General features: G+C 38.3%; 1 protein-coding gene across 12 annotated transcripts in view; it reads right to left on the reverse strand.

The window, feature by feature from the left end:
- Window positions 1-1,215: 1,215 nt before the first annotated feature.
- STS (steroid sulfatase) overlaps window positions 1,216-14,104 on the reverse strand; it is a 121,146-nt gene continuing 108,257 nt past the window's right edge. For 11 of the 12 annotated variants that reach the window (XM_037377533.1, XM_037377527.1, XM_037377538.1 and 8 more), the window contains one exon: window positions 1,216-5,453. In XM_037377533.1, the coding sequence (XP_037233430.1) occupies window positions 5,071-5,453 (383 nt within the window). In that variant the 3' untranslated portion in view covers window positions 1,216-5,070. The remainder of the gene's footprint in view (window positions 5,454-14,104) is intronic. The other variant, XM_037377532.1, reaches the window with a different exon arrangement.

Consider the following 14,104-nt stretch of genomic DNA (forward strand, 5'->3'; position numbering starts at 1 on the left):
GCAGTCCCTGACAGACCCAGAGGAACCAGCAATTCTTAAGCCTCTGTCTTCAGGTTGGAGATAACCTCCAGAATCCTTTTGCTCCCTGGTGGTTCATAGTGCAGAGTGTGGCTGTGCCAGCCTTTCCTCCTGCCCACACAGCAGCCGCTCTGCTTGCAGTGACCTGGGCAGGGTGGGCTCTGACTAAAAATGAGCTTCTCAGAGCATATTTCAGATGCTGCACAGGCAACGTGTCCTGTTTTCAGCTGTTAATTTTCTTCCTAGCAGCTGGTGCAGTGCTGTGTTTTGGATTTGGTGTGAGAACAATGTTCTAGCACGCTGATGGTTTTAGTTGTTGCTGGATGATGGTTATACGAAGTCAAGGACTTTTCCGTTCCTTGGGCCCTGCCAGCGAGAGGGCTGGAGGGGCACGGGGAATTGGGAGGGGACACAGCCAGGACAGGTGACCTGAACTGGGCAAAGAGGTATTCCATACCATATGATGTCACGCTGAGTATATAAACTGGGGGAAGAATAAGGAAGGGGGATACATCAACATTATGGTGTTTGTCTTCCCAAGTAACTATTGAGGGTGATGGAGCCCGGCTTTGCTGGAGATGGCTGAACACCTGTCTGCCCATGGGATGCAGAGAATTAATTCCTTGTTTTGCTTTGCTTGCATGTGTGGCTTTTGCTTTACCTATTAAAATTGTTCTTAAATCAACCCTCGAGTTTTACATTCCTTTCCGATTCTCCTCCCCGTCCCTCTGGGTGAGGGGGAGTGAGTGAGTGGCTGCATGGGGCTTGGCTACCAGCCGGGGTTAAACCACAACACAATGCCACAGGAAAGGTAAATGACAGAGAAGATGAAAAGGTCTGTCTTACGCACAAAACTATCATGTCCTAATGTAAGTCAAAACCCGCTATGTTTTAACACATGTACTCTATTAGAACATAGGATTTTGGTAGCTATGCTTGCCCTCTTTTCCTTTTTCCATTTGCTCCTATACCAGGTGACATCTCATGCGAAATTTTTTACATTGTCCACACATCTGAACCCAGATCTCACATTACTACAATGTGAAATCAACTATTGCTGGCAAGTGATGATCCTCACTGAGCTGTAAAGGATACAGACCGTATTCACTTAGTTCTCTGCAAACTTTCTGTTGGATTTCAGTGAGCTAACACCTATCTTCAGAGGCCCATATTTCCTTTTTCTTTTTTTTTTTTTTCTTTTTCTGATACAGTCATCTGAGGCAAGTCAGGACATCTCTATTTTTAAGAGCCAGGAACCTGTGACATCCACTCCCCGGGGAGAAATATTATTTAAGTAATTCCACGTAGTCTCCAATGTCTACTAAAAGAGAGAGTAAATATAATTAGAAATATATGACTATCTTTCTGTGACTCCCCAGTGCGCATATTTTTTAGCCATCTGTTCCCGCTCCTCCAGGCCCTGATCCCACATGGGCTAAACAGTAAGCACAGAACCTATCTGCAAACCTGAAGGGTATCTTATACTTCCTAGTATAGAGGGATCTTCTACATCCTAGTTTTCCAGCTCTTAAAGCATACCTTCTATAAAGAAGGTGTCTTATTGACTAGAAAGTTCACCTTTACCAGGTTACCACTTACAGCATTTTTTTGTTTTTTTCAGTATTGTCAACAGTTAAAGAAATACCATTATCCTTCTGTGGGTGCAGAGGAGGAGCTGAGAACAGAGCTAAATGACTTGCTCTTGCCCTTACAGGGACTCTGTCACAAACTAGGACACAGTTAAATGATACTGTAAAGGAATACACTTCCCTCTGAAGCTTAACTCACAGTTTAAACTGACATATTCACAAACAGGGACCATGTTACAATACCAATGCTCATTAAATGGCAGCTTGAAAGTTACTGCCAAAGTACCAGAGCGGCACGTTCTCCTTGAGCATCCCTTGTCAATAAATTGTGAATCACATATATCCCTTCAATAACCTGTTGTGAAAACACAAATCTTTTCCTTATTAGATCAGGTGGTGCCATTACAAAAATAGTGTACAATGCTTCTCATTTTGTTTTGCAGATAAACAAGACTACTTTAATTACCATGATCTGACATGCCATCTCCAGAACAGAAGGCACAGTACTGAAAGGTCTAATACATTTGCAATACAGGGAAGGTTTATTTTAGTCTTTAAATGGAATGGCTTTAACATAAAGTATGAAAAATACTGCCCTATTCTTAATAGAATCTTTCTTGAAGGAACAATTGTAAAAATGGATTTCAGATTTTACTGCTTAAGTCAAAATATTAAATGCTGCAATAAATTATATTTTGGAAAATACAAAGCTTTTGCCACAAACAAGAAGCAACTCTTATTATTCAGGGTATTCAGGATGTCTTGGGTGTGTTTTCATGTTTTAGATTTCATAATGCAAAGTTAATCCTTGCTAGCCCTTAAATAAGTAGGACATTAGCAGAGTCAAGGAACCCTAAGAGTAAAATCTTCTCGCAAAGACCACTTTTCATTTTCTGACTAGGGAAGAATTAGCCATAGCGATCAATATGACAAGCAAACAGGAGGACTAAGTGGCAAAGAAACAGGTGGAAAAGTATTTGAGGGGTGTGGACATTTCAAGAAAGGAGATTAGAGAGATGGCACCAAAAGCCAAGGAGGTTACAAAGGAAAGGCTATATTCAGGCAAGAAGAAATCAGAGCAACAGACAAATCATCATTTTTTGATAGTTCAGTCAGACAGCATGGAACAGCTGTTCTGCCTAACAGAACAAACATTTTTTACACCTGCAGAAAGAAAAGAATTAATAGCAACATAGCATCTTCTTGTTGGAAAGAAGTAGATGTGGATGTCCTTGAGAATATAAATTGAGCTCCCTGTAAGGTCACAACCCAGCAAACCATCAGAACAAAACAGATTCAATGACACCAAACACCTTGTCTGAGTTACTGCCGTACACATAATACACAACATATTCTTGCTCATATGCTTCATCAGGAGTATTTGCTTGAAAAGTTTTGTGTAAGCTGCAGCAGAGCTGCGGCAGGTGGAGAGAGCACCCCCCCACCATGGTGCTCAGTGCAGATGGCCACTGCCTGGGCTGCTTACCTGCTGCAGGGGGTGGCACGCAGGCACCAGCACCATGTCCCAAGGGGTTCTTGGGCCACGTGGTGACAACCAAGTTTGGGATGTACGGATCCTGCCATGATGTCAAGAGGCAGCCACTATCACTAGAAGAGTATTTACATTCAAACTGCTGGCATCTTTCTTCCCAAGTTTATGTAGTACATTCAGTGACTAAATAAAGCAAAGAGCAAATTATGCCACATGAATGGCCACCAGACAGCTTTTCAGGTACAGTATAAACAGTCCTGAACGGTTATCAGGGAAATGCCTGGACAGACTATCAGCATACACAGGACTTTGCTACCTACAGAGAGCTTGCAGAGCACATACTTAAGATACACAATCATGAACACGAGGTGAAACATCAAAAATAGCACTGCAAGGAAAAAGTACAGCATTTCCCAGGACAAGCATCTGGATAGTGTGGAGAATGAAATGTTGAATGAAACTGCAGCAGAAAAATCAAATAAATCTAGGTTTTGCAGACAGAGAAATATACCATATATCACAATATATTTTTATAGGACAGGCTTCAACAGTTCCCAAGAATCAGGTCACAATCTTAATGTTGGCTGACTGAAGCTATTGCATTACTATCATCACAGATCACTTTTGCACCAAACGGATTATAATACATTATAATGTTGGAATTAACTAGTGTTTTCTGATAAGGAACAAGTCACCTTTTATTATCAGGCATCAAATCATTTTAGTATTTTGCTGATATATTCTTCTCTGGTACAATCTGCCAAAGAATATAGTTTGCCTGCCTGCAGAGTGGAAAGAAAATGTGCCTGAATAAGATGCAGATAAAAACTGATACAGAAATTAGCCCTGAAGTACTACAGATTTCCCAAGGCCTTGCTAAGAATTCAGTGACAGTTATATTTGGCTTTAAGTGCTCAAGCCCAAGCTTCTTCTCAGAAAATGATAGATCCTATTGAAAGAGCTTAAACGATGGCAAAGATATTTAAAGGAAGACCAAATTTTATTTATTTGTGATGCACATTACATTCATCAATGGAAGAATAGGTATGCTAGGTAGCGAGTGAAAAGTATCTTTGTAGTATCATGTGAATTTGGAACTCAGCTATCAAGTACGGACCAAATCTTTCATTTTAGCAGCTGGGTGGTAACAATAAGGGAGTGTCTGTATCAGGGATTGAAGGATTTGTGGTTTTTGGGATGGTGGTGTATGAATTTGGCTTGCATATATATATATATATGTATATATGTTTATACACACACACATATATACACATATGGTACACACTGAAGCACACGATTAGTGCACTTGAAGAGGTTTCTTTTTGAAACAAAATTTGTTGCCATGCAATAAGACACTAGCTAGGGAGCACCATTTTAATGTGGATGGATGGTCTTCCACTACATACTCCCTACATTTTTATGGCACATACAATGTTAGATCGTTGGCAATCTGTTTATTATTTCATATCCATGATGCTTGTTCATAGCGATGCTCTTGCAGGTCTGCTCTTTACCTATCTATCAGTTACCAAATTACAGTCACGGGTGGACCTCTCAACTGTTATCTCTCTAGTTTAAATTATTTGGTGCTATGTCCTACTAATGGTGTCCCTTAGCAAAAAGGACTGGAAAGTATGCATTTAGTGGTTGTAATTGACAAAAACTATAGGTAAATTTCCTTTTACCTTGTGTAAGAAAAAGGTCAAGCTGAAGATCTAGAAAATTATCTCATCTAGAAAGTGCCTACAGCCTAGCCATTTGTGGATGAGGATGGCAACATATTTTATACTGATTCTTGTATTACAAAGACAGAGAAGGTGTGCTTGCTCTTCTTCTCTTGGGACATTTTCTTGACTGAAATACTCTTCTGCGTCCTCCTACATAAAACCTTCTGAAGGCTAGCACCACAGTGGTTCAAGTCAGCTACCCACACTCTCTTGTTCCCATTTCTGAAAGGGAATTGCAACTTGTTTATACCGAATGCACCTCCAGCAGGCTCTCCTCTGAGTCATAATCACAGTAGCAAGACTGAAGAAGAGATGAGCAGCATAGCTGGAGCCATGGCTTCCACAGAAGGTTGTCCCATGACAGCTGGTCAGGGACAGCATGCAGGGATCTCATGTGGTTGTTTACTGCTAGGTGTACAACCTCGAGGATTTCATAGAAACGGCTCTCCGTTTCTGGAGTCAGTGGGACTTTCTCTTCAGGGTCTCTGGAGAGATCAAATAGCAGTGGGGGATCATGCTGTGTGATGAATCCTCCGTGGCAGAAGCAAACATGAGAATCATAGCAACCATTGGAGTCTTCAGGACTGAAGTTTGGAGTGAAGAAGAAAACTTTCCAGACAGATCCACCTGCAATTTACAGACACAAAACAGCTGGTGACAAAAGGACAAACTAAAAGTCCTCTAGTCTTAGGCAACTGTAATTTACATCATGGGAAATCAGTCTTGTGGTACAACCTCGCTCTGTACAGAAATTGCAATATACTGAAAGAGTAAAACAAAAGTAATCAAAACAAAAATAAGCAAAACACATCAATTTTCATGCTACACATATTGATGAAATAATTATGATCATTTCATTCTCTTGAAAGAATTCTGATTAACTAAATCATAGAAGACTTAAAAGGACTTTGTGTTTTTACATAAACTGTTGTAGGAAGATTTGCATAAATATTTACTAAGCCATTGCAATGTCCTCTTCAAGACTTACTAAAATGTTCCTTTGCCTCTTGACCACATCCAGATATTGTTGGGCCATATCTACTTTTCGTTTTGCTAATCAAAACAACTTCATCTTTACCTTTTTCTCTCTTGCTCTCTTTGTTTTACTAACCCATTGCATTCTGCCCCACGCCTTCGTTGTAAACATCTGGAGACAGAGTTTCTTGTTTTATTAAATGTGATGACATGAAAACATACAATGGATGCTAAATTTCTGACTTAGACCTCTAGATTTTTTTTTTATAAAAATAAATCATTGTTATAATAGCACAATTTTTAGGTGACACTCTGCTTTGTAAAATGGGAGCCAAAGGTCTTCATTTATATATTGGTCATTCTCTCTTGGCTTAATTTTCTGTGTACAGAAATTGAACTATCTGCACAAGTGTAACTTCAATATTTTCACTGTTTAAAAATACTAAATACTTCCCGGATTATGAATAAGCAGATACCACTTGTTTCCTTCAAGAAGCACTCTTGAAAAGAAGGTACACCAGAGAATCTGAAAATACTTAACAAGAAAAGGGTAAACAAAAAATGGCTACTATTTTCCTCAAGTATCACAGAACAGGGAAAGCAGGAACAGACAGGCACTTGCAGGGGAGTACATCGTCCCCCCACAGCCAGGGAAGCATACCCTTCTCCAGACATGGACCGGAGAATAATTGATGGGCATAAAAAAATCTGTACTTTATTCTTAGAAGTAGGATACTAAAAAGCTGAGGTCCATGATGTCACACTACCTACCAACTTGAGTGTGTACAGACATCAGGAATACATACTCATCAGTAATTTACATTCCTTAGTACCCTGTTACAAAAACACATGTTTTATATTATGTCAAAATTTTTAAATATTGGGGGGAAAACTCTTTTTGGTATTTTGTTCAATTTTTTTAAGTTCACAGAAAGCTTGTTAACTCAGTAACAGATTGTCACAGATTTATATGCACTACAGTGGTTAATATTCATTAATCGATTCATCAATTCAGCAGAAAGCAAAGCACTAGAAAACGTGGGAAGAGCAAAGACGAGCTGGTACATGCCATGCTGTAACTATACCACAGTCATTTTTTAATGATAAAAACAGGTTTAAAGAAAGAAATGTTTCAGGGGAATAAAGAGTCACAGGCTGCAGTTCCAATCTATAGCATGAATTTAAAGGACAGGAGATGACCTTAAATTCTTTACAGCTTCTTCTGTCCCACAGCATTTTTTACATTGTAAGAGATTTTACCTTTAGGAAGCAATTCAATGACAGATCCTGCAGACTTCCAGTTCACTTAGTCCGCACTTAAATCAGGGTCGGAGGGGTGATGGTTATTACACACAATAGACTGGAGAACCCTCTGAATGTTGCTTGGAAGTCAGCAAAGGGGAAGGAGATTTAAAGGCTGAGAGTGACTTGCTGGCACAGACAATAAGGAGGTGGCAAGTGTTAAAAGGCTTTGGCTGTGTACAGCAGCAATGGGTCTTACTGGGGAAGAGGAGAGAAGAGGAGAGGAGAGGGGAAGGGGAAGGGGAAGGCAGCATTTTTTCATGTACCTTTCCAATAACATTTTGAAAGGTTGGTTTGATACTTGAATTCTTTGCTGTTTTCTCAGAATTAAAATAACCAAAATCTAACACTCCCCCATAAATTTCTTTGAACTTATGCACAGAACATTTCCCAGAGCAGAAATATGCCTCTCATTTACTGAGAACTAGAATTTACATTCTGGGAAGGTATGTAATTCTATACTAAGCATTCCTCCAGGCTCTTTAAAAGTGTTTAATTGGAAAGATGGACAATGAAGAACATAAAAGGCCAAAGGGCTTTATTAATCAGTGCACTGTGTGCTTTTGCAGACCATGCAACATTTGCCCCACCTGAGAATTTTATCCAGGGCACTATAACACCCTGATAGAAGAAGAGCAGAAAAAATTATATAGCTATTAAAATGTCAGCTAAAAGAAATTCCAGTAAGGCCATGCACATGAGAACTTTGTGGTCAAGCTGTCTTACCACACATCCATCTTTGATGGCACACTTGTGCTGAATGACATTGAAAAGACATTTTCAGCCAACATTTTTTGGTGTTGGGCACTGTAGCACTAGGCTGGTTCAAGGGCTTACAGATAGCAACATAAAGTTGGGATTCTGAATTAATGCAAGTCAGTAGAAGCAGCTCATATAGTTTAGACACAGGGAAAAGAAAGAAATAAGAAAATTGTGCCATGATTTTTTTTCCCACCACAGAATAAAGAATTGTTCAGGTTTGACTATATACAGAGCATATGGCATGTTGCAAAGTCATGCATGGGGCTGGGGACAAGGCATGGGCAACATCACATCATGTCCGAATCACATTGCTAGGGTTTTGAAGAGTTGATGCTAGTTTATCAGCTATGTAGCTACATAATGTCATGATCATACTGTGCAAAACAGGGAGCTTTGGGAGAGCAAAGACTGTTACTGTGCAATGTCAGTCTGTTGCACTGTAACTGCTTCAGCAAGGATCAGGAACTTCACATGGTGTTGGAGGAACAGCAGAGCAGACTTTAACTGCTGATTTCCTAAGCATTATAAAAACTAAAGCGTTATCTGTCAGCATCTGTGGCTGTGGAGCAGCCAGTGTAAAATATTAGGGGACATAAAGAGCCATCGGACTTCTCATCTCTAAAGCTGATGAACTGTATAAGCCTCGATATCAGAGAGAGCTCTCTCCCAGTGTCTCTCAGCTGATATAAAATCTCATTTTGTCAGAGGGTTAACTACAAGGATCAAGTTAATCTCTTGGTAATTAACAATACCTTTGTTCTGCAAAGCATCTGGATAGCAAACTCTCTTTATATAAAAAGATAACTACATGTCTCTTCCTTAGTGAAGTTAGTAGTAAAGTCGTCAGGGCTGCCCCACAGACAAGTATATCAGGTCCCTTCTAAAACAGCAGGCAAGTTCTAAGCCTGCAGCTCCCTTAAAGATCCTGTCCCAATACTTAACAGCTACTTTATTTAGCATCCACTTTTACTGCAGTTCTCCAGCTCTCTAAATTGTCCAACAACTTAACCTATTCAGGTCTCAGAATACCTCTTTCCTTCACATGTTAAGAAAAACAAAACTACAGAAGTTGTACATCTAAACAGTCTCAAATTAAGTAGGTTGCAATTAGTTCAAGCAAATCTGCTATGAACATAATTGTTCACAGTTCAATCTCCCTAACAGACTTCTCTTCTGTTTTATTATCCTTCACCCATCTATTTATCCTCTCATACTCATACAGGCAACCGTAGTTCCAACAGACAGGTAACAGCCATGAGATTAAAAAACAGTTTATCAGTAAGATATATTAACATTTCCTAAGTGAAGTGACACACTGGATAGGGATGTTATTTCTGTTACAATAGCTCTGTTCTTCATCACTGATGGCTAAACAGTGTTTTCTGATAAGCAGTTCTTGAAGTGAATAGAAACTATTGCCGTGTTACTGCCTGGACCTCATTTTTACTGAATGTAATCTATGACAGTAGCTTTATAGGTTTGCTGCTACTGTCATCTCCTTTGTTCATATTATTTTGTTTCTTCTTTCTGTAGAAGAACAAGGTAAACAAGTCCGTTGTTCACTGTAAATGGGGAAACTGGTTTCTCCTTGACTTCAGATGCCTTTGAGCATAACCCTTCAGGTGTAGCATACCGATGTAATTCGCCCACAGACTTTTCCTGTATCTCAAGTGCACTCTGCAGCCGTTGTCAGCTCCCACACTCCAACTCACGATTCTCAATGTTTCTACAGAGTAGCAGGTGAAAGCTGCAACTCACTTGAAAATTGCATTCTTCAGATAACTCTCATTACTAGATTGAATCTTTTGTTCCTGTTCCCTATATATGTAGAATCATTTAGAATTGTTAGGTTCTATGCTAATCTTATATAGACATCACATATGTGTATGTATTTAGCTCTTCAACAATTTAACAATTTAAAAAAGGTTTTGGTTGCAAAATTATTGTAAAATTATATATAGCACATAGAAAATACACATATTATTTTTATGACTATGTGCATTCCTCAAACAGCTAATAAAAATCTGTTATTTGAGTTTAAAAATGTGTAACTATTGTTCTTTCAGTGAAAACTTGTATTTTTGATACTTGCTTTAGTATCAGAGTATCTCAGGATGTTATATTGTTACTTCAGTCAAGAGACAGCACATTATGTCCCAGTGTAGGTGGGGAATAACTGAGTGATATTCAAAGACATGTTAGTTTATGAGAATCAGTTGTTGCTAGAAGAGGTTTGCATAAAGTACTGTGCAGAACATAAGAGTATTTGAGGTAAAACCATGAAAAAGACCAGCAGGAACAGTGATTTTAGAATCTTAAGAGTAGAAACTGCAGTGTTAAGTATCCTTTAAAACAGAAAGGATTACACATTGGTGGACATCTAATAGTCACAACGAACTGTTAGAGGAAAAATACAAGACAGTGAAAAACCATGCTCAGCTACTGAAATCTCATGACTGAGCTCCTTATCTAGATTAAGTGCTGTGATACGAGAAGCTTCCACTCAATTCTGTTCAAAAGCCTAGCTGCTGAATGGTAGCAGCTGACAAAGAATTCTTTTCCTGAATACTTCATCATCATCTTCAAAAAGAATTGACTGATTGCTTACAGTGTTTTCTTTCCTTAGTTGAAGAAAGTCCCAAATGGGAACAATCTGTGGGTATGGAAACTATGCTGCCAAAATAGGGAGTGCTATAATGCAGTGTTATGCCTTGGATTTGGAAGTCTTAGTTAAGAGCAACATGGAAGAATACATGTTGCTCTGGAAAAAAAAAATCCATCCATAGTTATTTGATGCACATAATCCAGATGCTTGCTAAAGATTTGCCTGAAGAATCTATTTACTTGCTGAATGGTCCATATGATTTTCAGTTTATCCAAGCAGCAGCTGATGGCATGCTGAAGACAGAGTAGAATGTTGGTTCAAAAAATAATTGGTCCAAATGTTGACACAAAATTATTGGTCATATCCAACCTATATTCAAAAGTCCTTGAAAACAGAAAAGCCATCTTTTATTGCTTTTGAGAGACATGCTATTGATTTGCATGTACGGGTTTTCCACTGAAGTCAGTAACAGACGGCAGTTAGGAACTGAAGGAGCAACACACTTAAGAACATGTGTCATAGCCACTTTGTCAAGGATGACAAAACCCAAAAAGAAATTTATTCAGAATTGTGTCTTGTCTTTTGTCTTTTCTGTCCTTCAAAAATGCATTTTATCATCAGAAAATAAATTGACAATCATTACTGTCTTGCATGAAGTGGATACAATCATTCTGAGTGAAAACAGATCTGCAAGATTCAGAAAGCAATTTTCCTGATCCTGAGCAAATGTAAAAGACAAAGATGCAAAGAAAGTCCTAAGCAACTTCTCCAAATATTTTCAGACAACTTCAAAGCAACCAAAACCATCCCCAGGAATCTGTTCATAAACTATTTCCTCCAGCCATTTTTTGAAATTTGGATGTCAAAAAACCCCTTGTCACACAGTACTAATAAAGCATTCCAAATCATTAATCTGAAAATTGAAAGTGTGTTTAATCTTTAAATAGCAAGAAGTGCATCTAAAACCAAAGAACTAACTATGCAAAATTACTTCAAAGGTGAAAAGTAGAAATTTTGTAAAAGAGTAGCCTGGAATTTTGCACAATGCCAAACAATACTGAATATTCATTCATTTTACTGTAAAAAGTTGAGGACAAAGGTGAATTACACTTTCTTACAGGTGTCACAGATACTTGATTTTTTTTCCAACTTTTAAAAAGCTAATAGGGCTTTTAAAAAGCTGATAGGATACTTAGGAAATCTGAAAAAAAAAGTTTGAAAATCGAATCAGGTGTAAATAATAACATAGCAAAGGGTTTTGTTTCATCAGAATGAAAAATCTGAGTTAAGAAAGAAACCATTTCTAAGTGATATGGTGCAAAAATCTCAGTATCAGACAGCCCTAAATATTAAAAAAAAAAAATCTGAATGACTGAACTTTTGGTTTTATTGTATTATAATATGTGTAGTTCAGCATCTGAAATACAGTATTTTTTCTCCCACTGTTAGAAAATGCATCTCTTTGCCAGAACTGAAACTAGCAAAAGATTACAAATGGTTTTAAACTTTGGGGTGAATAGCTGAAAGTAAATAGGAATTTTCATCCTTTGTTTTTATTAGAGAGAAAAGTTGGAAAAATTGTTCAGCTATTAAGCCAATTAGAACTACAAAAAAGGAAATTACAGGACAACTTGAGGGTGTGCTAATATCTGGCATTTCAGATGGATATTGAGCCTTGAAGTACATAGAAAAAGTTTAAACCTATTTCATTACAGCTCTTATGAGCCTATCATTTGGAACCAACGCATTTAAGGAAATGGAAAGCAGAAGTTTCCTGAAGGACTGTGATGCAGAATAAAGTTATCAATGGATGTATGTTCAAACAATGCAAAGACCTTCAAAATCCTGAATTGAACCTAACCACCAAAAGTACTTATCACACACAGGATGTTCTCTTAAAGATGGTCAGCAGGGTTTCTTACATAAACTCACTTCCAAGAAAATTTCTAGAAGTCTCTGTTCTGTTTTCATGTGGACATCCTCAAGGTTAAGGTCTTCCAAAGAAATCCAGCAGCCTGCCAGTTTGGACCTTTATGCAACAATCAATCTTCATTCCACAGTTCTCCAGTCAGCACGAATGATTGAGTTGGAAGAGAAGAGTTTTAGCAAAGCAATGGGAATATTTTCTTGCCTTGGTGGTATGCAGAATGGATGCAGAGATCTTCAGCTATTCTCCAGATGACAGTAAGTGATGGCAAAGAGAAAGAACCTTGCCTCTCTCCTAATCTCCAGCTTAAGGAATGCATGCGTGCAACAAAGTGAAAAACATGCTTTACCCTTTTGAAGTGCCACAACCTGCTAAAATCTCCTTCCTGCTAGAAACAAGAACACAGAAGGGTCTCCTGGAGCTGCAGATGAGATGAATGCATTTTAACTGTTCCTTCTGTAGGACTTTAATGGAGAGGTCAGCATGATTTTGATGAAAGGTTACTTCAGGTCTGACACTCAATTAATACAAAATCATTTTGACTAGGAAACTATATTCAATCATGCCTGAAGTAATCCAAATAATCAAGTTTTTTTGAGTTTTGTTTGTTAGTTTGGGAGAATGGCACGTTGGATTGGTGTACAAGAGGTTTGGCTTGTGCCTTCCACATTGCAGCCACCCCTGCCCCTTAGTTTGCAATCTAAATCAGGAGAAAAGGAATTGAAATAAGAAAAAAAAAAAAAAACAACAACAACAACAACAAAGAAAAAGAAGAGAAGGTCTCTATTTCATTTGAACTTAACCAATTGGACTAGGAAGTTAAATTTATGTTCCTAGGATGATTAGGAATAGGGTAAATATTTTTTTTAAAAGGACAGGATTTAATTTTTTCCCCCTTCCCTTTATTTCTCTCTCTCTCCTAGAGTAAGCAGGGGAATGCTGGTAGGGAGTGCAGTACTGCAAGTCCTGGGGTATAAATAGCACTGCCTGAGCCTAACAATAACTCTGCTGCCACTGTCACAGAGCAGAGCAGAGGCAAGAAAATATTGTAACAGTATTTGTCATGTTTGTCAGGGGAAACACTTTTGTACCTGAAATACTCTTAGCAGAAATGTGTATCAGTTGATTAGGTCAATTTTCTTGAGCTTGATATAAAACAGTTTTGTGGTGTCTATTCAAGCTAGAAATGCTCTTCTCCCTTTCAGCAGCTATGTTATTTCACACTTACCAAATAATATGCCCATACTGTGTCACCCAAATTCAGCTGCAGCTGCTCTGATATAAGGATCAAGATAGCAAATTAAAATACTTAATGAGATAGTTTAGGTAAATGATACTTGATGCTTACTCTGCTTCCTCCAGCTGTTGGGGTTGAAACACTGAACACAAACAAGGGATCTGGGAGACGATTTGGGATTTCTGGAGGCTTTTCGTGATTGTGGTGCCTCTATTAAAATGGGCAAGACCACGTAGAGAGAGAGAGGAAAAAAAAACACAAGGGGGCAAACAAAGAGTGAAGTCAATGCTCACAAAGTGATCTGGGAAGCAGGGGAAATAAAATATCTTCGATAATCAAGTAGATTAAAAAATTGTAATGGACTTCAGCGAGAAACAGTAATGAGTGACTCAGATGTTTCATGCAGTGTAAAAACATATGTCTTGATATCATTAAAGAAGAAAACAAGGAGCAAAGAAAGAAGCTAAAAA

The sequence above is a fragment of the Falco rusticolus genome, chromosome 2, assembly GCF_015220075.1.
Source record: "Falco rusticolus isolate bFalRus1 chromosome 2, bFalRus1.pri, whole genome shotgun sequence".
Classification (NCBI taxonomy): domain Eukaryota; kingdom Metazoa; phylum Chordata; class Aves; order Falconiformes; family Falconidae; genus Falco; species Falco rusticolus.